This window comes from Drosophila takahashii, chromosome 4 (assembly GCF_030179915.1).
Source record: "Drosophila takahashii strain IR98-3 E-12201 chromosome 4, DtakHiC1v2, whole genome shotgun sequence".
NCBI lineage: Eukaryota > Metazoa > Arthropoda > Insecta > Diptera > Drosophilidae > Drosophila > Drosophila takahashii.
Window position 1 is genome coordinate 175,782 of NC_091682.1, and position 26,566 is coordinate 202,347.

At 36.5% G+C, this 26,566-nt stretch overlaps 1 protein-coding gene across 4 annotated transcripts in view; it reads left to right on the forward strand.

Annotated features, from left to right (window-relative positions):
• Nucleotides 1–1,164: 1,164 nt before the first annotated feature.
• LOC108059535 (uncharacterized) overlaps nucleotides 1,165–26,566 on the forward strand; it is a 65,165-nt gene continuing 39,763 nt past the window's right edge. Inside the window, exons 1-2 of one of the 4 annotated variants that reach the window (XR_011419526.1) lie at nucleotides 1,165–1,333; nucleotides 3,553–3,739. Coding sequence is in view for 2 of the 4 variants with exons in the window: in XM_017144872.3 (XP_017000361.1) it covers nucleotides 20,697–21,077 (381 nt within the window). In the remaining 2 variants the exon portion in view is untranslated. Of the gene's footprint in view, nucleotides 1,334–3,552; nucleotides 3,740–20,666; nucleotides 21,248–21,311; nucleotides 21,524–26,566 lie in introns of those variants that run through there. The other 3 variants (XM_017144872.3, XM_070218002.1, XR_011419527.1) reach the window with 3 other exon arrangements.

The window sequence follows — 26,566 nt, forward strand, 5'->3', positions numbered from 1 at the left end:
GGAGCAGTTCGGATCTCCTCTCCTCTCACAAATATCTTTGTCCGAGCACAAATACTGGTACAGATGCTAACATAGATACGTAGTGAAGACAAACACAATCATAACTACAATACAGTAACAAGTGCAACCCAATGTCTGTGTGTACCTACAGATCACGAACAGTCGACGAAGGCGGGCAGATCGAAGATGGCTACACAACACATACACATGGGGAAAGATACATTTTGGGTGCAGTGTTGACAATTTAGCTATTTTCCAGCTTTTGTATACTAAAGGCCATTTCTCTTCCGCTTCTTAAACTAGAACTATGGTTTTTTTATTTTTTTTTAGTTCCAAAAGTTTCCTAGATTTAAAGCCTACTTCTGTTTAACACGCGGACGATAAAGCGACACTTACGCTTCTCTTTTACAAGTTTGTTTATCTTAAGAGACAAGTACATTTTTGGCCTTGATGTCACCACACAACAATTTTTGTTATGCAGAAAGCGTACAAGTGATTAGCCGCGCCTACATACATCCATTGAAACAACGAACCACACTTACGCTCACAGACGCTTACAGTCCTTTTCTCTCACTACATTTTACCTCTCACTTGTTATTTCTTTTCTCACTCTGCTCTGCCATTGATTACATATATGTATACCTATATATATACACAGGTATATACATGTATTTGTATAGAGCTCGTCGGATTTCTTAATTATACCCTTGCAGAGGGTATTCTTGGTCACCATCAATAAAAACATCTCTGTTATTTATTTTGTGCGAAGCCTATATGCATAGTCTCGCAATTTTAACTGGTTGAACAATTCGCGTTTTTTTAAGTGAAAAATTATGACTGTTGTCTAAGCATAATTTTGTTTTTAAAGTCGAATTCACCCAAAAAAAAATATATGTAAAAATGCAAGGATTCAGAATCTTCAGTTTGCCTTCCATTTTTATACCCTTGTAGAGGGTATTATAATTTCAGTCAGATGTTTGCAACGCAGTGAAGGAGACGTTTCCGACAACATAAAGTATATATATTCTTGATCAGCACCAATAGCCGAGTCCATCTAGTCATGTCCGTCTGTCCGTTTCTATGCGAACTAGTCTCTCAGTTTTAAAGCTATCGCGATGAAACTTTCCCGAAAGTCTTCTTTCTATTGCAGGTAGTACATACGTCGGAGCGAGCCGGATCGGACCACTATATCTTAAGGCTCCCATAGGATTATTCAAACAAATATAAGAAAATTCATTGTAACTTTGTGGGAAGTAGGCGTTTTGATTCTTGACTACTTAAAAACAAAATGTAAAGAGAAACGCTAAATCTGGAATCCCTGGAACTGCACCGAGTGAGCATTACTTTATCTGCAAGGGTATATAAGCTTCGGCTAGCCGAAGGTAGCTTCCTTTATTGTTTATATTGAAGGTGCGATCGTCCCAAACATTTTCCTCGATAGGATGTGTTTTTGATTGACTTTATATAGGAAACAGGGACTGCAAATAAGTGTTATGAGTTTAAAAAAATTGAAGGCCCAAACAGCGTCTAAAAAAATATGGGAAAAATACCACATACTTAGTTTGGCTCGGCAAATGGAAAAATGTGATAAACCTTTTTTTTCAGAAAATCGAAATGATAAAATTAAATAGCCCAGTCTAAATGTACTTGTCCCTCCGTCTCTTTTTGCATAAACTAATACAAAAATGAAAGCCGCAAATTTGCGAATTATTTATAAGTAAACATACATTTATAAGTATACATAACATAACCAAAGAAACCTAAAGATATATTCTACATCGATTTTTCAAAAACCGCGAGTTCTTGAGAACAATAAGATATGTTTTTGTGGATTATACATAACTTAACCTAAATAAATGTATACTTATAAATAATTGGCAAATTTGCAGAGAAAGGTGTGGGCGCCAGACATATTTTAAAATCGTTAGTGGGCGATTGTGGGAGTTAGAGGGGGCGTGGCGCTCGGCTAAAATAAACTTGCGGGTTTGGAAAAGAATACATATGTATAGTACATGAAAATTTCTAACTATATCTTGTGCATTATACATGTGTGTAATAAAATATAGTATTCCATTTAAATAAAAGAAACGAGAAAAATACATGTACTTTATTCTGACATGTATTTATTTCTGTTTCGTTCATACTTAACAGAGAATAATCATTAACTATTTCCCATGATGCTATTATAAATATAACCATATCTCCTAATGCGATTATTCCTCCTCTACATTGTTCGAATCATTCATAAGAGTTTTTCAAAATTTTCAAAATATTTTTTTGATGAATTAGGTGCTATAAACTAATAAGAACAATACAATTATAATTTCATCGGCCTAATTAGTCCGTTGCGAACCAAAAATAAGCGTTATTTTTCACTTCAAAATTAAGACATTATTACGTATTAAAATTTATATAAAGTAGCCTTTCTAAAAATTATTGCCGGATATGATAAAATTAAAAACAATTACATATGTACTTTGAACAACCCAAAACATTTTAAAAACGTGTTAAAAATGTTTAATTTCATGGCAATACACAATCTGGGTATTCCCTAAACTGTTGAATTGCTGAATTGTTGAATTTTGGTCAGCTGTTAGTCAGCTGTTCCATACAAAGTCAACTTTCAGAAATTTCAGCAATTCAACAGCCTCGAGGCTGTTGAAAATTTTGTTTAATTGCTGAAAAGCCAGAGTTGTCACCTTCTTTATTAAAAGTCATGGCAAATCTGTAACATTTTAGTATCACCAGTACGCATTATTTATTTAAAAATCAACTTAGAAAGCATTTTTGTGGTTCTTTTTAGCTTAGTAACCATTTTAGACAGTAGCCAGCAATAACAAATCAAATTTTACATGTTTTTAGTTCTGGGAAACTTTTTAACAAATAACAGCTGTTTGAAAATTCAACAGAACCCATTTTGGGTAATTCCTTTAATTGCTGAAATTTTCTGTTGAATTTTCAACAATTTTACAGTTTTTAACCTTAATGATTTGACTAATTTAACGTTTAAGTTCTAAGTGACCATGCCATCTTATCCGAAGAAATCCCAGTAAATGTAAATATATTTGTCCCTCTAATGAATGCTCTAATAAATGAGCCGAACAATATCGTGGAATAACCGCATAAAGAAATCGCGGCTTTTTATCTTTTATGATAAAGCGCAATTGGTGATGCAATTATAAAAGTAAATATTTAGCGCCATTGGGAATGCTGATATTGTATGATAAAGTCTCTATGTGATAGTGTTCTACGAATAAATATAATACACAAGTATACTGTGCGTATATAGTTTCAATTATTATACATTTGTACAGTACTTTGTGTGTTATTTTCCGAACCCTGATAAATATATATGTCAGCTATCTGACCAAATCGGACCATTCGTTAAAATGATTTACGCGTTCTCAGCTATATATTATATTTATTTATTTCGCCAACGGATATACCTTAACTGGCTACTTATACAATCCAAAAATTTATACTACGTACTAACATTTACAAAATAATTAATTACCCTATGTTTACAAATGGTTTTCTTTCTTTGCATATCAGCTGGAAGTGCGTTGAACTCAGATAAAGCCCTATAGAGAGGCTCATTTTGGGAATAATTAGTCCGCCCCAGCTCAAGAAAAAAGGAATCGAAATTCCGAAGTTGCCTAGAAGGAGCGCTAAAACAACTTTCGAGAGTAGCTCAGGACAGTCGATACCACCATTTACCATATCCTTAGCTGTGTAACAGGTATCTGATAGTCGGGGTACCCGATTATAGCGTTCTCTCTTGTTTAAAGTTTGCGACGGAGTAATAAGGCCGCTTAAATATATTGTTTTTATTGTTCTTTGTTGTTTACAGTACCTAATTGGTCACCAAAAGCTTGAACATTTACCCAAAAATCATAAAATTAATGTTTATAATTGATCCGCATTTCACTGTACCTCTAACGAATGAGCAAAATTTTACTTTTTAGATTAAGTTTAGAATCTAAACTTTAGATCAATGGTCATCTGTCCAGGTAGAACCGTGCGGAGGTATTTAAAAATACCAAGAAATACCAGAAGTGCCTATCGATTTTTACACTTTGCTCATTACAGCTGACATATGCCTGTCTTGCTCGCACCTACGTAAAATAGTACAGCTGGGAAAGATTCATCTAATGAATGAGCCGAACAAAGTCGTGAAATAACCGCATAGGCAAACGCAGCTGATTGTCAACCACTGTCATTAAGAATTAACTCTAACAGCTTCTCTTCTTCGAATAGTGAAACTCTTAACCGCTGAAATATACTTCTAAAATTAAATACACTTTCTAAAATTTTGTGATTCAGGAACGATCAGAAAATTAATGAGAAATATTAGAAAATTGAACATTTATGCGATTTGTTAATTAATAGGAATGATCTGCAAGGGTATATAAGCTTCGGCTGGCCGAAGCTAGCTTCCTTTCTTGTTTTTTGATCCTTCCTATGGGAGCTATAAGATATAGTTGTCCGATCCGGTTGGTTCCGACATATATACTACCTGCAATAGAAATACGACTTTCACGAAAGTTTCATCCCGATAGCTTTAAAACTGAGAGACTAGTTTGCGTAGATACGGACGGACAGACAGACGGACAGACGGACATGGCTAGATCGACTCGTCTTGTGATGCTGATCAAGAATATATATACTTTATGGGGTCGGAAACGTCTCCTTTACTGCGTTGCAAACTTCTGACTGAAATCATAATACCCTCTGCAAGGGTATAAAAAACGTAAAAAAATTCTAGCTCCGGTGTTTTTTGAAATTTTATTTTTATTTTGAATATTTTTTTTTATATATTTCTGAATTTCGGTTTTTTTGTTTTTTAAATCGGATCACTATATCATATAGCTGCCATAGGAACGGTCGAAAAATTAAATGGAAATTAATAGGAAAACAAATTATATCTTTGTTGATTTTTATTACATTCTCTTCTACTCTGGGATATGACTATTTTTAAATATTTCCGAATTTCGATTTTAATTTTAAAAAGATCGAACTACTATATCATATAGCTGCCATAGAAACGATCGAAAAATTAATGTAATATAATAGGAAATTTAACATTTTTGCGATTTGTAAATTAATAGGAAAAATCTGCAAGGGTATATAAGCTTCGGCTGGCCGAAGGTAGCTCCCTCTCTTGTTTTATTTGATATCAGAAGTTTTTGTTTGTTTACTTTTGTTCTCATAGGCAGGGACCGTAATCATTATATGTTAAATAATAAAAATTACTTTGTAATGATTAAAATAAAATTTTTAAATTTTACTTAGAGCATAATAATTATTTTTGAGCAAAAGAAATAGGACTCAAAAATTGGAATTACACCAGTTTACAAAAGTAGTACAAAAGTTACCAAAACTTCGCTTTTTATAGCTGTTTTCCCGCTAAACTAGCGAGTTTTTCCAAAAGTGGTACAACTAATGTTTCTTATATCGAGCTGTTTAACACCATATAAAATTTCCATGACTTTAAAACAACGTTTTGGGACAGACAGACAAGCGCACAAATTGACAAACGGAATTCAATTTTCATGTTGGGAAGAAGAAAAAAATCTTCTTTTGGCAATAACTTTTGAACTGCTCTCTCTTTGCTGTGTCAAAATAGGGGCAGTCATGATGTGTATGATACAACACAACCTTTTCGTAACCTCCAGCTATGCGATTCTAAAAGTCACCAACAACTGCATATGTATGTATGTATGTACATATAAATTTTCCAACCGGGCTCAAAACAGGCAAACTACCTTTTTTGTCTGCAGTGCACAGCAGGATTGGATCTGGGATCTTAAAATTCTCTTGCTGTGCGCTTCTGCGTTCACAATATGTGCCCTTTGTAATTTAACGTCTTACTCAAGTCTTCTCTCTATGAAAGGAGCGAGCACACGCTGTGCGGCTGCAGTTTATGCATACATACATACATACATACATATGTATGTCGGTATGTTGTTGATCGTGCATTTGTGTGAATACATTCAGACCTTTATATGTATAATGTCCGAACATACTTCTACAAATATACAGACGTACATACATACATATGTATGTGTCTGTACGCACATGGTTATGCCCATTCCTTTTTATGAGAAACGTTTTGTCGGTTCTCGGAAACAACAAAACCAGATATTTTATAATACCAATGTATGTATGTATACCTACAAATGTATATATTTACGGTCACATACGTTTGTATGTTCATACACATGTACATATGTTTGTATGTATGAACATGAGTGCTCAATTGTACATACAAATTTCATTCCATAAATACAGTATACATATATGTATGTATATATGTACATACATAAGTATACATTGTATGCATGCATATTTTCAAACAATTTTGCATCTGCATTATCGGCACATAAATTTGTATGTGCATATGTATGTACGTACAATTTACATATATAAATGATATATACATATGTATATGAATGTACATGTTTGTGTGTAATTTTAACTTCAAAAGTGCATTTCTTATAATTTTATTGGTTATTTTTATTGATTTATTACTTTTTTCCAACCCATACGATTATTGTGTATTACATATGGTATTACACATACATATGTATGTACATATGTACATGGTAACTATTTCTCAAGGAGCTGGTTTTCCAGTTTGAAACTAGTGAAATAAAATACATATGTACCCATGTATGTACATACATATATACATACGTTGAATTGAGAGCCTTTTGGGAAAAGTATAATAGTCTTTTTCAGACTTGAGGTTTAACTAGCCCTTTGTACGAATTCTTATTTTTAGACATCTGATAACCGGCCATAGCAGATCCATCTGCTTTTGATTCATGGAAATAGTTTTTTTCGTTCGCAAAATACATATGTACATATGTATGTACATATATATGTATGTAGTTCATACGAATATGTACGTCGAAATAGTAACATTGTAAAAATATGTAAATATGTACATATATGTAGGTAATGCAACCAAGGTTGTACTGCGTACTTTAAAAATAGAGAAACGACGATCGTAGCAGGGTTGATATGGAACATACATATGTACACCAAGCTAACATTTCAGTAACAGATAAAGTTCCTTCTAAGTGATTTTGGCTTTTCGAGCATTATCTGTGAAAGCTAAATTTGACAGGGACTTTTAAGCTTTTTCGGCTCGATAAAATTACAGGTGATTTTCTTAAGAAAAAACGAAATCACAGCTGATTTTTCCTTTGACTTATGTGTACCCAAACAATTGATGAAATAATTAAGGCATGCCCATGCTTGCGCTTTACAGCTCAATTCTCTGCCCTAACAGCACTATGTAATTATTTCTCGTTTGGATAAATTAAAGAAATCGAGAAAACCGATTTGATTTTACGATGAGTTTATCTAGTCTTCATCTTTTTCAAACAGATGCATAGCTATCAGGGACTTTTATAAAATCCAAGACAATCCCAGAAAGACAAATACAACTTAAAAATAATAGTGAACCTAAATTAGTATTTCTCCTACCATTACTAGTATTAGCAAAACGCAAACGTGACCATTAATTTTTAAAATTATAATATAGTGAGAATCTCAAAATAGGATGTGTCACAGAAATCTCTACGGTTTGCTTAGTGCATTGATATTGATATTGGTTTTTATTGAAAAAAATGTCTGTAACACCCCCGATAACTACGCACCACAGGAGCGCAGGTCTCAAATAGGATATACATACATACATATGTAGACACCCGATCTCTAAGAATTCTTTTACATACCCTTTGGCCAAACCATGTCATAGATTTACAATTCTACCTGGAAAATATGTAACAATTATTATTTTATAAACTTTTAATAAATTGTTACAATCGTGGGTGTCACAGAAATCTCTTTCACCCGAAGACGGTTGGTTTTGTGCATTGACGCATTGTAAAAGATTTCTGTGATACCACCGATACAGATATGTACATACCCACCGGGAAAGTGAGAAGATGGTTCTTTGTGTGTTGAAAATCCTGTTCCTTTTAGCATATTAGCATAGCATATTCATATATTTTGATGTTGGAAATTTTAAATTTTTTCCTGCCACAGCTGACATATGCGACACCTCCCAGGACTAATGAATACCCGAATTATTGCACTGTTAAAATTTTGTGTTTAAATTGTAAATAAATGGAACACCGAACGAGGGAGAGAGTACAACAGAAGATTAAATATTTAATATTTAATTTAAAATGCAAGTGTATATAAACTTCGGCGTGTCGAATTTAACTTCTTTTTAAATTAAATTCAAAATACTCAAAATATAAAAAACAGCTATTCCTTAGAGTAGAAAAAAATGCATTGTACATATGTATGTACATACGTAAGTAAGATATCTGATTTTGGTTGGAAAAAATGTCCGAATAAACTATTTAAAACATGAAAATTAAATGCAACAGGCAGAAGAAGGCCTTTCCGACCTAACGTATGTAAATACAGTGGCGGACAAAAGTCTACGGACGACCCCCTTTTTGGGAGTTCTTCCACTCCTATTGCTTTTACGGGAAAAGTAATGATGCAGTTTTCTTCTTAATGTTATTAATATACAAAAACCAAAATTTTTTTCTTATTCATAAAAAATTTTAAAAGTTACAGACGAAAATCTTAAAAATGGCATTGACAAAAGTCTACGGACGGTTTTTTACATAGAACTTTCAAAATTTTCGCTCCAAAATTACCCAAACCTGCTCTATAATTTGTATGTCCAGGCCTTATGGTGGTGAAAACAATTGCCGAAAAGCATAAAACAGCAGCTATTTCTTAAGGATATGTCCATATATGTCCACAGATGCCTTCAAATTATGTTCAAATATGGTCTTATACTGAGAACGAACCATAATACCCTCGACGATGACCAAATTTCCTACTCCCGAGGCTTCAACTGTTCCCCACACCAAGACATCCCTACCATACTCCCACCACAATACTAATTTGGACCGTAAAGCACTTCGGTGGGAGTGACATGTTCCGATTTGAAAAATGACTTCTACATTTCGTTAGGTAAACATATACACAACAAAATTGCATTTATACTTCTTGGAGATCTTTAAAGGTGTCGGCGCCAGACACATTTTAAAATTGTTAGTGGGCGATTGTTGGCGTTAGAGGGGGCGTGGCGCTCGGCTAAAATAAACTTGCGCTGCGTAGGAAGCCCACGAATATGTGTGGAAAATCTCAAGCTTCTAGCTTTTGTAGTTTCCAAAATCTCAGCGTTCATACGGACGGACAGACGGACAGACGGACATGGCTATATCAACTCGGCTAATGACCCTGATCAAGAATATATATACTTTATAGGGTCGGAAACGCTTCCTTCTCCCTGTTACATACTTTTGCACAAATACAATATACCCTTTTACTCTAGGAGTAACGGGTATAACTAGTGACAATCGCTCCTTCAACACACAAAAGTTCTAATATCAATATTTGTGACGAAAAATTATTACACTCGGTCCGCCCAATTAATTTCCCATTCATTTTTCCAGCCATATTAAATAGTCGTCCGATTTTGATAAAATTAAAATAGAAATTCGGAATTATTTAAAAAGAGTCATGTCCTAGAGTAGAAGAGCATACAATAAAAAGCAAAGAAGCTAAAATTTATTTCCTATTACTTTCCCATTAATTTTCCGATCACTCCTATGGCAGCTATATGATATATTCGTCCGATTTTTTAAATATTTAATTACCTTCGTAGAAGGTAATGTTAAAAAAAACACCGAAGCTAGAATTTTTGTAAACGTTTTTTTTTTCCGATCCTTCCAGACGGACAGACGGACATGGCTAGATCGACTCGTCTAGTGATCTTGATCAAGAATATATGTATACATATACTTTATGGGGTCGGAAACGTCTCCTTCACTGGGTTGCAAACTTTTGACTGAAATCATAATACCCTCTGCAAGAGTATAAAAACTTGTAACGCTAGGATACAATAAATGAATAATAATAATCAGAAACATATACATACATATGTACCTAGAGGTTAATGAATAAATATGTTCATATGTACATTTGTATGTATATTTATTAAATTATTTGTCAATACAATTTTCATATTCATTTTATTTTTTTATACTATCACCATTTTTCTATCACAGCTCTTTAGTGATGCGAAGCCCAATGACTTTATTTTCTTCCCCTGCTTCTCGGTCCAGTACAAATTTTAAAGGCTTAATTAGTCAGCGGATCGAAACCCAAAAGGAAAAAAATGTTCGTCTTTAGCGGTGTCCACGCATACATACAGATACACGTTTATGTCCATATATACATACGTATTGGCACACACATGCTCATTTTTGAAATCCAGTTTTTTTCTCCATTAAGCGACAGAGCAGGCACAGATTGAAGCATCATCATTATCAAGAAATTGAGCCGAGTTGGCCTTTGGAATTATGTTGTCCGTCGAAACAGAAAATAAAAAGGGAAAAGCAGACAAACAGCCTTAATAACAAAATTAAGGGAACTGTTTTTGGGCTTTTACATACACACATTTATATGTATGTAAGTATGTATGTAAAAATTGCTTTGTATATACATACATACATATGTATGTATACATGGAATTACCATGCACTTCGGCAAATCATCACTACTTAAAATCATCACGCAGTCGACTACGACGCCGACTCTCGATCTCTCCTTAAAAGAATGTTTATGAAAATACAGTGGTTTACTGATGAAAGTGGTGATGGAAGATGATTTCTTCACTGATGATTTTTGGGTCATGTGAATGATGACGATATGGCATGATACTTAAGTACATAAGTCATCGATCAATAATTTTGAAAAGAGCTTGATCACAAACTTGTATATTCATACAAATATTCACAGCTTAAGCATATTCTTGGAATTTCCTAATGCCAAAATGATCACCAAATCATTGTTATTTCATCACCATTATATGTACATTAGGGTGGACTTTTTAAGGTCGATTGAGCTCAGCATCTGAAAAAGTAGGTTTCTGTGTCTAATAAATGTATGCGCAAACAAAACAAATTAATTTAAAGGGTAGGCGGTGCACAACGGTCCCAAAGTTTCAGTAAAATAACTTGTATGAATCGTAATATTTTTCTTTCTTGCTTGACTTGTCAACTTTTTTGTTCCGCTCAAAATAAAATTGTCAAGAAGAAGTTTATTTCATGCCTATTAACAGATGGACGTGGCCTAGCCTGTAGAGCTTCTGTCTCCGAACCAAAAGAACCGAGTTCGATCGCCGACCCACCATGTTTTTTTTGTGTGACACACACTAAAACAGAGATTCTATATTATAATTTTGAAGATTAACTGTAACTTTTCCGTTCGCCAAAAAAGGGTAGAGTAAAAGGGTATATTGTATTCGTGCAAAAGTATGTAACAGCTAGAAGGAAGCGTTTGCGACCCCATAAAGTATATATATTCTTGATCAGGGTCACTAGCCGAGTCGATCTAGCCATGTTCGTCTGTCCGTCTGTATGAACGCTGAGATCTCGGAAACTACAAAAGCTAGAAGGTTAGGCCTCCTACGCAGCGCAAGTTTATTTCAGCCGGGCGCCACGCCCCTCTAACGCCCACAATCGCCCACTAACGATTTTAAAATGTGTCCTGCGCCCACATCTTTAAAGATTTCAGAGAAGTATAAATGCAATTTTGTTGTGTATATTTATACCTATCGAAATGTATTCAATTTCAATTTTTTTTCATTCAATTTTTTTTATTACTTAAATTGGTAGAATAACTCTTTAAAAATGTGTCATGAAAGTTTCACGAAGAAATTCAACCTATTTTTGAACTTATACCACCCAACTTCCTTGTGCACTAGATATATTTCATTACTAAATGCCTTTTTCTCGAAACCACGTTTTCCTCAGCTGCGGATCGTGTATCTCAAAAAGTAATGCCTCGATCATCATGCTGCTGTTACAGAAATGTTTATAATAAAATTGTTGAAATCTGTACGTTTAGGTATTTTTTGTTAGCCAAAAACAACAAAAAAATTATAAAAAAAAATGATTTTTGACTTTGAATGAGTGCCACAACCATAGTTTTTAAGATGTTTTATGTAAGTTAGGTTTAGACAGTTTCTACAATATTTCTTAACAAAATAAACTTTGTTCTACACAGCGACCTGTGAACGATCCGCAGCTGGCCTTCTTTTTTTTTTATATATCCCGACAAAAAAATTCTCACGGCCGCCATTTTAAAAGATAAAAACAAAATAAAAATTGTTTAAAATTATATACGAATAATGTAATCAACATGCCAAGTTATGAAATCCCAGCACAATTCCCTATTGGCTAAAAAAAATCACAAAAAACTTGAAAAAAATACAGTTCTATATGTATGTTTCTCCCCCCTTAAAAGCCGTTGCGCACCGCAAATTAACACATTATTTTTCACTTTTTATTTCTTTTATGGATTAAGGATACAAAAAGGCAATATACATATATATGGCAATATAAAAATGTCATACAAAAAAGTCCACCCTAATGTACATATGTATGTATATTTGTAAATATATACTTTTGCTAATAAAGACATTATTTTCCACTAAATTAGGGTATAAGGCAAAAGGCTTTAAAGTGGACGTTGCATACATACGTATATACGTATGTACATATGTATTTACATAAGCACACAATTTAATACACACATGTGTACATATACAATATGTTCGTGTATCAGCATTATTTCACAGCGAGACGAACGTACATATGTATGTGTGTTCATAAATACATACAGAAGTATGCAGTCACATTAGGGCGGACTTAAGTTTTAGATCCATTATAAGGCTTGATTTCATTATTCTGTATGTTCACTATTTATACCCGTTACTCGTAGAGTAAAAGGGTATATTGTATTCGTGCAAAAGTATCCCTTCAGTTCTGGCGTCCCATATCGGGGACAATTCCTTAGGCCAAACGCTCGGCCGCTGTCGACGTCAGCAGAGCAGTCGGTATTTATATATTGCGCTCTCTTTCCTTGTCTTATAATTTGTTGTTGTACTAGAGGAAAAAGCGGAACTCCCATACAATTTTCTCTATGTGGCGTCCTCGGTGCGTCCTCGAGTACAGATGACCTGTCCTCGGGTTTTCCTTTGGTGATTACTGAGGGAAAAATGACATCTGGTACTGAAGGGATGTAACAGGGAGAAGGAAGCGTTTCCGACCCCGTAAAGTATATATATTCTCCCTTTAGCTGAGTGGCGGGTATTTGATAGTTGGGACACCAACCCCACTATAGAGTTCTACTACTACTACCTCTATTTTGTTCATATGTCAAAAACCAAACAATAGCATTTTCCGGAAATGGATTGTTTGACTAAAAAATGCATATCTTCTAGAATTTCGCTCTATTTGCAAAGATATGGCCTTAACTTGTTAACAACAAAAGGGCCTTTAGATCTGAAAGCTCAAAATAATTTATAAATTTTTATGTTTATTTTTTTTTTTTTTAAGTAAATGATAACTAGCTATAACAAAAAAACGCCAGAAATGAAACTTTTTTTTGAACTTTCACAGGTTGTACCTCTATTAATTGCGACCCGATTACAACGAGTTATAGCTTTTCGGAAAGGCTCATCTATTGCCTTTAAGATAGTGTAATTTACAAGTTTATTCGTCTAATTGTTTTTGAGATCTGTTAGGTTTTATAAAAGAAGGTCCGAAAATCTGAATTTTTGCGAATATCTTCAGAACGGTTCTTTGGGAATTTTTATACCCGTTACTCGTAGAGTAAAAGGGTATATTGTATTCGTGCAAATGTATGTAACAGCTAGAAGGAAGCATTTCCGACCCTATAAGGTATATACATTAGGGTGGGTCGATCTGGAGGTCAACAAATCGTAGGAGGGGAACGTATTCTATAGACTATTCTAAGCAACATTGCCAAAGAAACTATGCCTTGGAAACCACGTTTAACCAAAGAGAATATAAACACTAAGAGGTGTAACGCCCATACAACTGAATGTACGGCAAAATTTTTGGTGTGGATTCAGAAAGTGGATTTATCATTTCTTAGTGTGCGTTGTCCGTATTAGATTCTTTGGTTGTGTTAGTGTGCAATTTCGTTTGCTCTACTGCGAAATAGGCTCAATGTCGCATCTGTCTGACGTCTCGTAACAAGGCACTGTGGGCTAGGGGTGTAGTCGCTCGATTGCGGATCGTGTCGGACCGAGTTCAACTCCGACTGAAGGCAACCTTTTTTTTTAAAGTATTTTTTTTTTAAACATTGTTCATTGAATATATTCTTTTTTAATTGAAAGAAAGGTAAAGACCATTAATGGATTGAATGATTTCGGTGTAAATCATTTCTTTCTAGGGATTGTGTGCTTGCTTTTTTGTTTAAAAACTAAAATTATTGTTATTTTTGGTCCCTGAATTGCATTTAAACACAAAAAAAAATTAAAAAACAAACCATAAAATTAAAAAAATTAACAAAGTAAAATAAATAAAAAATGAAGATAAAAATAAAACCACTTCGCCTCAGAGTGGACTCGAACCTCAATCGCATTATTCGCGGGCCACCAACTAACGCAATGCGCCACAGCCCTTTTTGAAATGTTGTGCGCAATGTGCCTTTTAGGACGATTCCTTTTCGGCAACATAATTCAAGAATCAACAAATGACAAAAATTGAATTTCGACTTTTCTGCAGCGCGGAGTTTTGAGAGCGAGAGAGCAAGTGAGCGAGAGAGAGAGAGAAGTCAAGAAACGGCATTCTAAAAATAGACTGAATACGTGTGACAACAAAATGACAAAAATGACTCCTCGTTACACATCTTAGTGTTTATAATATCTTTGGTTTAACCCTCCGCATTTGCAAGAGAACAATACTGGTTTTTTGATGAAAAATATCTCAGTAGCCTTGACTTTGGAACATTTGTATGGACGCGACAAAAGATATAAATCGTTTGGGCGGAACATAATCAATGGACCATTCTAAGACATATTGGCCAAGAAACTATATGCCTAAAACCACGTTTGACCCTCCGCATTTGCAAAAGAAAAATACTGGTATTTCATTTTATATTTGAGAAAAATATCATAGTAGCCGTTACTAATATTCAAAATAACAGTATTAAAAAAATGCTTTAAAGAGAACAAAACATTTTTAACAAAGGGGAGAATTTAAAATGGACAAATATTTCACGGCTACTATGATATTTTACTCAAAAGTAAAACGAAATACCAGTATTTTACTCTTGCAAATGCGGAGGGCCAAACGTGGTTTATGGCATATAGTTTCTTGGGCAATATGGCTTAGAAATGCCCAGAGATTGTTTTCCGCCCAAACGATTTTTTACGTTTTTCAGGTCCATTCTAGTGTAGAAATTTTAGGGCTACTGTGATATTTTTCATCAAATACTGGGTTTTTATACCCTTGCAGAGGGTATTATGATTTCAGTCAGAAGTTTGCAACGCAGTGAAGGAGACGTTTCCGACCCCATAAAGTATATATATTCTTGATCAGCATCACTAGACGAGTCGATCTAGCCATGTCCGTCTGTCCGTTTGTCTGTCCGTCTGTCTATCTGTCCGTCTGTCCGTCTGTCCGTCCGTTTCTACGAAAGCTAGTCTCTCAGTTTTGAAGCTATCGCGATGAAACTTTCCCAAAAGTCTTCTTTCTATTGCAGGTATTATATAAGTCGGAACCAACCGGATCGGATAACTATATCTTATAGCGCCCATAGGAAGGAAACGTTAAAAAATTCTAGCTTCGGTGTTTTTTGAAATGAAACCTTCTACTCTTGGAAATATTATTTTTTAAATATTTCAGAATTTCGAATAAAATATTTTAAAAATCGGACGACTATATCATATAGCTGCCATAGGAACGATCGGAAAATTAATGGGAAAGTTACACAGAAATAAATTTTAGCTTTTTTGGTTTTTATTGTATTCTCTTCTACTTTAGAACATGACTCTTTTTAAATATTTCCGAATTTCAATTTTCATTTTATCAAAATCGGACGACTATATAGCTGCCATAGGAACGATCGAAAAATTAATGGGAAATTAATTGGAAACAAATTATAGCTCCGTTGGTTTTTATTGTATTCTCTTATACTCTAGGATATGATTTTTTTTAATATTTCAGAGTTTTGAATTAAATTTAACAAAAATCGGACGACTATATTATATAGCTGCAATAGGGAAGGATAGAAAAAATAATATTAAAATAATACGAAATTTAAAATTTTTGCGATTTGTAAGTTAATAGGAACGATCTGCAAGGGTGTATAAGCTTCGGCTGGCCGAAGCTAGCTTTCTTTCTTGTTTTCTTTTGCAAATGCGGGGGGTCAAACGTGGTTTTCAAGATATAGTTTCTTTTGCAATATTGCTTAGAATTCTTCCTAGATTGCGTTCCCCTCCTACGATTTATCACTTTTTTTGCCCATACAGTCTAATATACATACTTGATCAGGGTCGTTAGCCGTCTGTCTGTCTGTCCGTCCGTATGAACACTGAGATCTCGGAAACTATAAAAGCTAGATGATTGACATTTTGCATGCAGATTCTAGGAGTTCCTACGCAGCGCAAGTTTCAAAAGGGTTCCACGCCCCCTTTAAAGCCCAAAATCGCTTATATACGATTCATACTTTCGTAAAAGTAAAAATGCAATTTTATTGTGTTTATCAATACCTATCGAAATGTAGAAAAAAATTTTTAAATCGGACCATTCGTTTAAAAGTTACGGCGGATCAAAGTTTTTATCTCCATCTCCTTCGCACTCCCTTTAGCTGAGTAACGGGTATCTAATAGTCGGGGCACCCGACTATAGCGTTCTCACTTGTTTTTAATTAGTTCAGCATGATAAGCAACTGAAAACTAATCAAAAACAAGAGAGAACGCTATAGTCGGGTTGGTGTCCCGACCATCTAATACCCGTCACTCAGCTAAAGGGAATGCGAACGCTGTACTCGGGTTGGTGTCCCGACTATAATCGTAACTCAGCTAAAGGGAGTGCGAGGGAGATAGATATATATAGATATTTAAATTGCGTACAACTTTTTAATGAATGGTCCAATTTGAAAAATGTCTTCTACATTTCGATAGGTATAAATATACACAACAAAATTGCATTTATACTTCTCGGAAATCTTTAAAGATGTGGGCGCAGGACACATTTTTAAATCGTACGTGGGTGGTTGTGAGCGTTAGAGGGGGCGTGGCGCTCGGCCGAAATAAACTTGCGCTGCGTAGGAGGCCCAAGAATATGTGTGGAAAATCTCAACCTTCTAGCTTTTGTAGTTTCCGAGATCTCAGCGTTCATACGGACGGACAGACGGACATGGCTAGATCGACTCGGCTAGTGACCCTGATCAAGAATATATATACTTTACGGGGTCGGAAACGCTTCCTTCTAGCTGTTACATACTTTTGCACGAATACAATGTACCCTTTTACTCTACGAGTAACGGGTGTAAAAATTGGTCTTAAGGCTTACCTCGAAAAAAAATTTAAAGTTGTAAACTAGTGTATTTATAAAACTTATAAATAACACTGTGCAACAAAATGAATGCTTTTTAAATTTAAATCAATGGATGCTATATTTTAAATCCCTAGTTTAACTGCGTTTTCAAAAAATTAAATATCTGATTTAGCTATTTTTTTATGAATTTGGGCCATACTCGGCTTGTTTTGTCCGGTGGGATGTAAACTTTAAGTTTGTACCCAATATAATTTTTCAACGGATTTATTTCGAGTTTTTACGATACATACAGCCGACCTACAGAGGACCAAAAAACACATTTTTCATCTTTGTCGAGCTGCTGCGCTGCCATTACTTACCCAATCATATTGATCTGTATGGCAAAGTTAAGCTCTGATCTATTGACTTTATAATGAAACAAAAACTGGCCCAATTGTGTGGATATTTGCCGAGCTATAGGAAGAAATTCGAAAAAAGTCCGATATTTAACATTTTGAACTTTAAAAAATCTTTTAAAAAAAACTGTGCCATCGAAAAAAAATTAGTGGTATTTTCGTGATTTGGGGGTCGAACACTAACAAAATTTGCCATTAATTGCCTTGGAGCAGTTTGGCTGTAAACTAGTGTTATTCTATTAGACTAATTGGATAAAAAAAATTATAACAATTCAAAACAAGAAAAAAAGCTAGCTTCGGTCAGCTGAAGCCTATATACCCTTGCAGATCATTCCTATTAACTTACAAATAGCCAAAACTTTAAATGTTGTATTATTTTGACATTATTTTTTCTATCTATCCCTATAACAGCTATATAATATAGTCGTCCGATTTTTGTTAAATTTAATTCGTAACTCGCAAATATTACAAAAAAATCATATCCTAGAGTAGAAGAGAATACAATAAAAACGAACGGAGCTATAATTTGTTTCCAATTAATTTCCCATTCATGTTTCGATCGTTCCTATGGCAGCTATATGACATAGTCGTCCGATTTTGATAAAATTAAATTTCGGAAATATTTAAAAAGAGTCATGTCCTAAAGTAGAAGAGAATACAATAAAAAGCAAAGAAGCTAAAATTTATTTTCTATTACTTTACCATTAATTTTCCGATCATTCCTATGGCAGCTATATGATATAGTCGTCCGATTTTTAAAATATTTAATTCGAAATTCAGAAATATTTAAAACTTAATATTCCCAAGAGTAGAAGGTAATATTTAAAAACAAGAGAGAACGCTATAGTTGGGTGCCCCCACTATCAGATACCCGTTACTCAGCTAAAGGGAGTGCGAAGGAGATAAAAGCCTTGATCCGCCGTAACTTTTTAACGAATGGTCCGATTTAAAAAATTTCTTCTACATTTCGAAAGGTATTTTTAAGCACAATAAAACTGCAATTTTACTTTTCCGAAATATTGAAATTTTTAAAATCGTATAGAAGCGATTGTGGGCGTCAGAGGGGCGTGCAACCCTTTTGAAACAAACTTGCGCTGCGTAGGCACTCCTAGAATCTGCATGCAAAATGTCAATCCTCTAGCTTTTATAGTTTCCGAGATCTCAGTGTTCATACGAACGGACAGACAGACATGCAGACAGACGGACATGGCTATATCGACTCGGCTAGTGACCCTGATCAAGAATACATACTTTTTTTTTTGTTACATACTTTTGCACGAATACAATATACCTTTTTACTCTACGATTAACGGGTATAAAAGGGGGTGTGTCCAGCCTACGCACGACAGAAGTGAAACTTCTAGTATTCCTCTCACGTTTATCATTTCATTATCTCTTTTTATACCCTTGCAGAGGGTATTATGATATTAGTCAGAAGTCAGAAGGAGACGTTTTCGACCCTATAAAGTTTATATTCTTGATCAGCATCACTAGACGAGTCGATCTAGCCATGTCCGTCTTCTATGCGTCTCTCACTTTTAAAGCTATCGGGCTAAAACTTTCCCAAAAATCTTCTTTCTTTTGCAGGTAGTATATAAGTCGGAATAATCGGGAGAAAAAGCTTTAAATAAATGATATCTTGGTTGTTTTGAACATAGAACCTCCTAATTTTGGAAATACCATCTTTCAAATAAAATTTTATGAAAATCGGACGTCTATATCATATAGCTGCGATCGGAAAATTAATGGAAATATATTAGGAAATAAATTATTGCTTCGATGGTTTTTATTTTCTTCTCTTCTACTCTGGGATATGAGTCATTATATCCGTTACTCGTAGAGTAAAAGGTATATTGTATTCGTGCAAAAGTATGTAACAGCTAGAAGAAAGCGTTTTGCAACGCAGTGAAGGAGACGTTTCCGACCCCATAAAGTATATATATTCTTGATCAGAATCACTAGACGAGTCGATCTGTCCATGTGCCTACCCTCAAGTCAGGCGTGTCAAGCGACCCGTGCCCACTGACTTTCAGGTTTGCAGCTGAGGGGTAAATCTAGTTGTGTTTTAACGGAGCCTTCCCGGGGCCGGCATCCCTGGGTCGGAAGTGGCCTTGCCGTGGCTTTGGGGAGGAGTCACGGTCGACTTTTTCATAGAGCCCCAACAACATCAGCCCGCCGCGCTTGCCTGGTCGAGCAACGCGGGCGATTATGTATTAATAATGAAACCTAACACCGTAGCTTCGGACCTCACGGGGGAGGTTAAGCCCCAAACCGATTCCGCTACCATCGAGGAAGGGCCGCGAACACCCCGCCAGGGTGCTCCGGGTCCGATGGGAACGGATGGGGCTGCTAAGACCAGCACCCCACTAGACACCAAAAACACCAACCCACACAACAGCGGAACCCAGCCGGGTACCAGCAAGGCAGCCACTGTTACGCAGCAGCTCAAGGCCAAGGTCAGTCGGGCTCGTTTTATTCTCGGCAAGATTGCCAACGCGCCCGGAGGCCACTCAAGCAAACACAAAAAGGGACCGCTCGCACGAGGCAAGCGTGAGCGCACCCAAACGGGCAAAGGATGCTCATAGGAGGCCAAGAACGACCTCCTTTGTGAAGAAGGCAAAAAAGTTCAGCGACGTAGCCAGAGACAGCCTCGCGATGGCACTGGTGGACGACCTGCACGACGACGGACGCCTGCTGTCGGAGAAGTGGGAGGAGATCGAGGTCAAGGTGGCCGACATGGTAGCTGAAAGGCTATCAGCCGTGCCAAACGGTCCGATCCCCTCCTTCGACTCGTCGGACATGGTCAGGGGGCACCGGGTTATTAAGTGCGATGACTCGTTCTCAAGGTCCTTCCTGGCGGAATGCATAGCCAAGATTGGAAATGCATGGGACGGCCTTAGCATTAGGATCGTCCACGCCAGGGAGATTCCAAGGAGCCCGCGGGCTCGCATTTGGTTGCAAGGAGCAGACTGACCAAGGAAAGGTGCTGTCGCTGCTGAGGGCTCAGAACTGGGCGATACTTAAAGTAGAGAAGGAGATGAAGACGAGCCAGACGTTCCTCTTCCTCATCAACCAGTGCTGCCTGCCGCAGCTTAAGAAGGCCGACTACACCATTCGGTACGGCCTACGGAAGGCCAAGATCAAGGTCTTCCTGGCAGAGCCGGATAATGTTCTCGAGGAGGTCGATGACACCAACAAGCTGTTGTATGACCTGGTCATCGACGACAAGACCCCAGACGTAACACCCAACACCGATGCCTAAAGTCGTGCAGATTAACCTGAAGCGCAACACGCATGCTTCAGCCAATCTTGGAGTTCTCCTCAGTGAAAGGAGCATTGACATAGGCATCGTTCAAGAACCATGGACTCAAGACAGACAAACCTCTGGTCTATCACAACAAGGATATACACTCTTTTATACTAACTCGACAGGTAGGCCGAGAGCAGGTATTATTATAAAGAATAACTATAACGCACTTCTATGCCCCAATCTTAGCACACCGGATCTAGCAGTTGCCAGATTCGTGGCGGCGGATGGGACATCAATGGTGATAGCCTCAGCCTACATGGCCCATGATGAACCGGCTCCACCTGAGCCAGTCATCAAGCTGCTGCAATGGGCGGAAGACACTAAGACGACCCTGGTGCTCGGATGCGACGCTAACGCTAGGCACACGCTTTGGGGAAGCTCAGAAACTAACGAAAGGGGTGAGTCTCTTTTTGATAATATTATTTGCCGCAACATCACCATATGTAATAGAGGTAACACACTCACCTTTATATTCCCAAGCACTAGGGAATTTCAGGGATGGGAAGAGGTGTTAGACCTCACTTTACAGACAGAATTTAGTAAATATTAGGTTGAAAAGTGGATAGTGTCGAAACAAAATTCCTTTTCAGATCACAGGTACATTTTCTTCGAAATTTCGATTCCGATTAGCAAACCGGAACCGAAACGTAACCCCCGTAGAACAAACTCGGACAAATTTGGTGAGATAGTCTACTCGAAAGTTAGTAACAGAAGAATACGGGTACAAACCTCTACGACGACCCTGGACAAGGAAGTAGAGGACCTAACAAACATTCTAAACAATGCACATTGGGATGAAAATCCTTTTTTTTGGCATAAAGTCCTAAATTATTTTGTGAAATTATTGGTTTTTCTTTTTTTTATCCGTTAAAGAAATGTTCAACTATCATAAAACTATTTTTAAAATATTTTTGTGACCATCCCTGGCTTTTTGCCAGCTCTCTAAAATCAACTGTTCGAGTTAAGTTGCGTGCGCCTAAATTTTTCTACGAAGTGCCACAAAAGTTTAATTATTTATTCTATTGCAAATTACGCGCATTCTTTTCGGCTAAATTATGGAAAATCTTCGTCAAGGTATGTATAATATTGCTTAGAGGGCTTACACTAGAAATGCTTTTGTTTTGTGTTGTTTTTAATTGTTTTATTGAACCATGTTTTGTGTATAAGTTAACCTATAAATATTTGTGTTTCGTGGAGTAGAACTAGCAGGTGTACGCAGGATTGCGAAAAGTGCATTTTATTTATATATGTAATTTGGCCGGCTGACTGGGGGTGGTAAAAATCAAAAACTAATGAAAACCGAAATTTTACAATGGTCTTAATATTATGTACAAAAAAATTGAAATCCGTATGTTAAAATTACCTTCGCGGTCGGGGGTGGTTCATGTGGGCGTGGTCAAAATTAAAAACTAATGAAAACCGAAATTTTACAATAGTCTTAATATTATGTACAAAAAAATTTAAGTCCGTATTGTTAAAATTACCTTCGCGGTCGGGGGTGGTTCATGTGGGCGTGGTCAAAATTAAAAATGGTCTTAATATTATGTACAAAAAAATTGAAATCCGTATCTTTAAAATTAGAGTTTATGCCAAAAAAAAGGCTTTTCATCCCAATGTGCAATGCATATAAGGAAACATGCAAGGTTTCATACTCTACAAAGCAACACCCTTTATAAGGGTGTACAAAAAAGCGATATACGCAGCCAAGAAAGACTTTTGGAGGACTAACTGCGAATTGCTCGAAGGTAAATAAGACTCGGCTAGACTAAGCAAGGTCCTTACACGGCTTGCATCAGACTAACACACATACCGCTTCTATGGAAGGAAGCCAAAGTTGTATTTATACCAAAACCAGGAAGAAGAGGTCATATCCTAGCAAAGGATTACAGGCCGACCAGCCTTACCTCCTTCCTAATGAAATCGCTGGAACGAATGATCGATATTTATATCCGGGAAAACACCGAGAAGCAGCATCTATCGGACGCTCAGCATGCATACCGACAGATCGACAGAAACGGCACTACACGAAGTAGTCTGCCACATATAAAAATCGCTACATTTTAACCAATATAAAATTGCCACCTTCTTAGATATAGAAGGTGCGTTCAATAATGTAAACGCCGAATCCATACTGAGCTCCCTCAACTCGATCGGCATTGAAGGAGACATCAGAGCTTGGATCGGGGTTATGCTCACGAGCAGGACGATTACAGCTGAACTGAGTGGCACTTACCTCACGCGCTTTGTGATGAGAGGCACACTTCAGGGCGGAGTTCTATCGCCACTGCTCTGGCTTATCAACATGAACGACATATTGAGAGAACTCAATAGCGGAGGAGTAAAAGTAGTAGCCTACGCAGACGACGTAGTGTTGCTAATATCAGGAACATTCCAAGATGTCATTAGTAACATAATGACGGGTGCCCTTACCCGACTCAATGAATGGCCAAAAACCTGCGAACTAGGTATAAACCCGAGTAAAAACGAACTAATGCTCTTCACGCGAAGGACAAAGATATTAACATAATTCAAACCAAAAATATATGGAATCGAACTCGAGCTATCGGGTAAAGCTAAGTATCTAGGAGTGATACTAGACCCTAAGCTCTCGTGGAAACTGAACATCACGGAACGAGTAAGAAAGGCCAGCATAGCATTCTACTCGTGCAGGAAAATGTTCGGCAAAAACTGGGGTATACACCCTATGATAATATTATGGCTTTACACAGCAGTGGTAAGACCAATTCTCACATACGGGGCACTAGTCTGGTGGCCAGCCCTGACAAGAGCATACAATATTACCAAGCTGACACGAATACAGAGATCAGCTTGCGCAGGAGCTAAAGGGGCATTAGGATCATGACCGGCTGCCGCGTTGAACACTATTCTGGATATTATGCCTATAGAACTTTTCATAAAGGATACGGCAGCGCAGAGTGCGGCCAGACTGAAGGCAAGTGAATGCTGGAAAGGCAGGGCGCTGCCGTATCTTAGAGGGCAGCAACTATCTGGCAAAGAACAAAACAGATTATATGACAGCTGAGATAAGGTTTGGAAACGGATTTACGACTACCTTTCCAACGAGGGAAGACTGGGAGAATGACAGAGTAACCGGACAAGATGAGGTATCACTCTACACTGACGGCTCCAAGATGGACTGTGGTGTAGGGGCTGGAATTTTCGCTGAAAGCTGGGGGATAGAATCGAAATTCCACCTCCCAGAATCAGCGACAGTTTTTCAGGCTCAGGTACTTGCTATTTTAGAAGCAGCCAAGCTTTCGATTCAGCAATGCCTCAGGAATACCAAGGTAAGGATATACTATGATAGCCAAGAGGCTATTAAATCTCTCGCAGCAGCAAGAACCAACTCGACACTAGTAGACGAATGGAAGTCGGCTCTTAACATACTAGCAACAAACAACCATGTACAGATAACATGGGTGCCAAGGCACAATAATATACCAGAAAACGAAAAGGCGGATGAACTTGCACGAATGGGGTCGGCAGACGACTCCAACTACAACTACAACTAGTCTACCTGAACTAGCAAGGATTCACGAACATTACAAAACACAAGCTAGTAAAAGTTGGTCTGAAAAGCAGGGTCTCAGGAGAACAAAACTCTGCTGGCCAACCGTCAATAGCAAGAAAACTCGAAAGCTAATAACCAAATGTAAAAGGGATATTAGAAGGATCACGGCACTCATCACAGGCCATTGGGCCATTGGCACGCAAGCCATGAAGATGAGGCTTCCGTACAACGCTAAGGAGACACACAGGAGACACCTGAGCACATGATGTGTCATTGCCCAGCACTAAACCATGTCAGGGCGAGATACTTCGGGGCGTATCAGTTGGAATCATTGGGAGAAATAGGAAAGCAGAGGATAACTGCAATCCTAGGTTTTCTAAATGACGCAGGCTGGTACTGAAGAGAACGCGGACACAACAATTTACGAGGGTGTGGATCAACACGGAGCTCAGCTCTACTTGGAGGTCCTCAGAGAGGACCTCACCACTTCTACCACTTCTCCTACCATGTCATATAGCTGCCATAGGAACGATTGGAAAATTAATGGGAAAGTAATAGGAATTTAATTTTAGCTTTTTTTGTTCTTATTCTATTCTCTACTACTTTAGGACATGACTCTTTTTAAATATTTCCGAATTTCAATTTTAATTTTATCAAAATCGGACGACTATATTAATTTTAAACAAATTATAGCTCCGTTGGTTTTTATTGTATTCTCTTATACTATACGATATAATTTTTTTTAATATTTCCGAGTTTTTAATTAAATTTAACAAAAATCGGACGAATATATTCTATAGCTGCAATAAGGAAGGATAGAAAAAATAATGTTAAAATAAAACGAAATTTAAAATTTTTGCGATTTGTAAGTAAATAGGAACGATCTGCAAGGGTATATAAGTTTCGGCTGGCCGAAGCTAGCTTTCTTTCCTGTTTTAATAGTGTTCCAGCAATCGCTTTGCCAACGATATATTAGCCGATAGTATCGGCTTTACAAAATAGTGGATGTTATTAAAATGGCACCTAAAAATATATTAAAGGTTTGAAATAATCCATCCAACCAGTTTTTATGGAAAAAATTGCAAAGTTAGTCGATTTTTTGGTGCAAAAGACCAAAAATTAAAAAAAAATATTTAAAAATGTTTAATAAATTACAAAATAAAAAAAATAACAAAAAAAAAAAATTAAAATGATTGTTTATTAAATGGACGGTTAAATAAAAAATTGTAAGTTTTTAATAGGTTAAAAAATGACTTTTTGTCATTCAGAAATTGTCAAAAAAAGTTAACTTTTAATCATTAAAAATTGTTAAAGGACTAGTAATCGATGAGAAAAAATGAATTCCATAAAGATCCGATAAGAGTGAGAGAGTAGACCTACATGCTGCGACGTTTTTTCATAGAAAAAAGCCGAGGCCTTGTTAAAACAAATTCGATATTTTAAAAAATAAACATAAACCCGTCAAACCCGTTAAAAATTTTTTTTAAAATCTAAATTTGTCTTTAATTTGTTTTTGAAATTGAAAACTCATTTTTTAAAATTTTTTTTTAAAAGAATAGGTTTTAGAGGAATTAATGCAAAAGACGTTCACGTTTCACGTTTTTTGGCAAACTAAAAAAATTCTAAAAAAAATACTTTTTTTTGCCAAAGAAAGAACCGGCCATATATCCGATTTTATCTCAGTTTCGTCTTCGCTATCGCTCTGGTCGCTACCGGCTGCTTCCTTCGAAAAGGTGTGTTTTTTTGGCGAATTCCGTTTACTTGTTTTTATTGGATCAGAGCTATTCAAGACCATATTCAAATTGTCCTGGTTTGGATAGAGGTGGATCCATTTTCCCTGAAAATCATTCTCTATACTTTTTGAAGTCCTTGTCTCAGTTTTTTGAGCTTCCTTTGACGGTGTACCTAT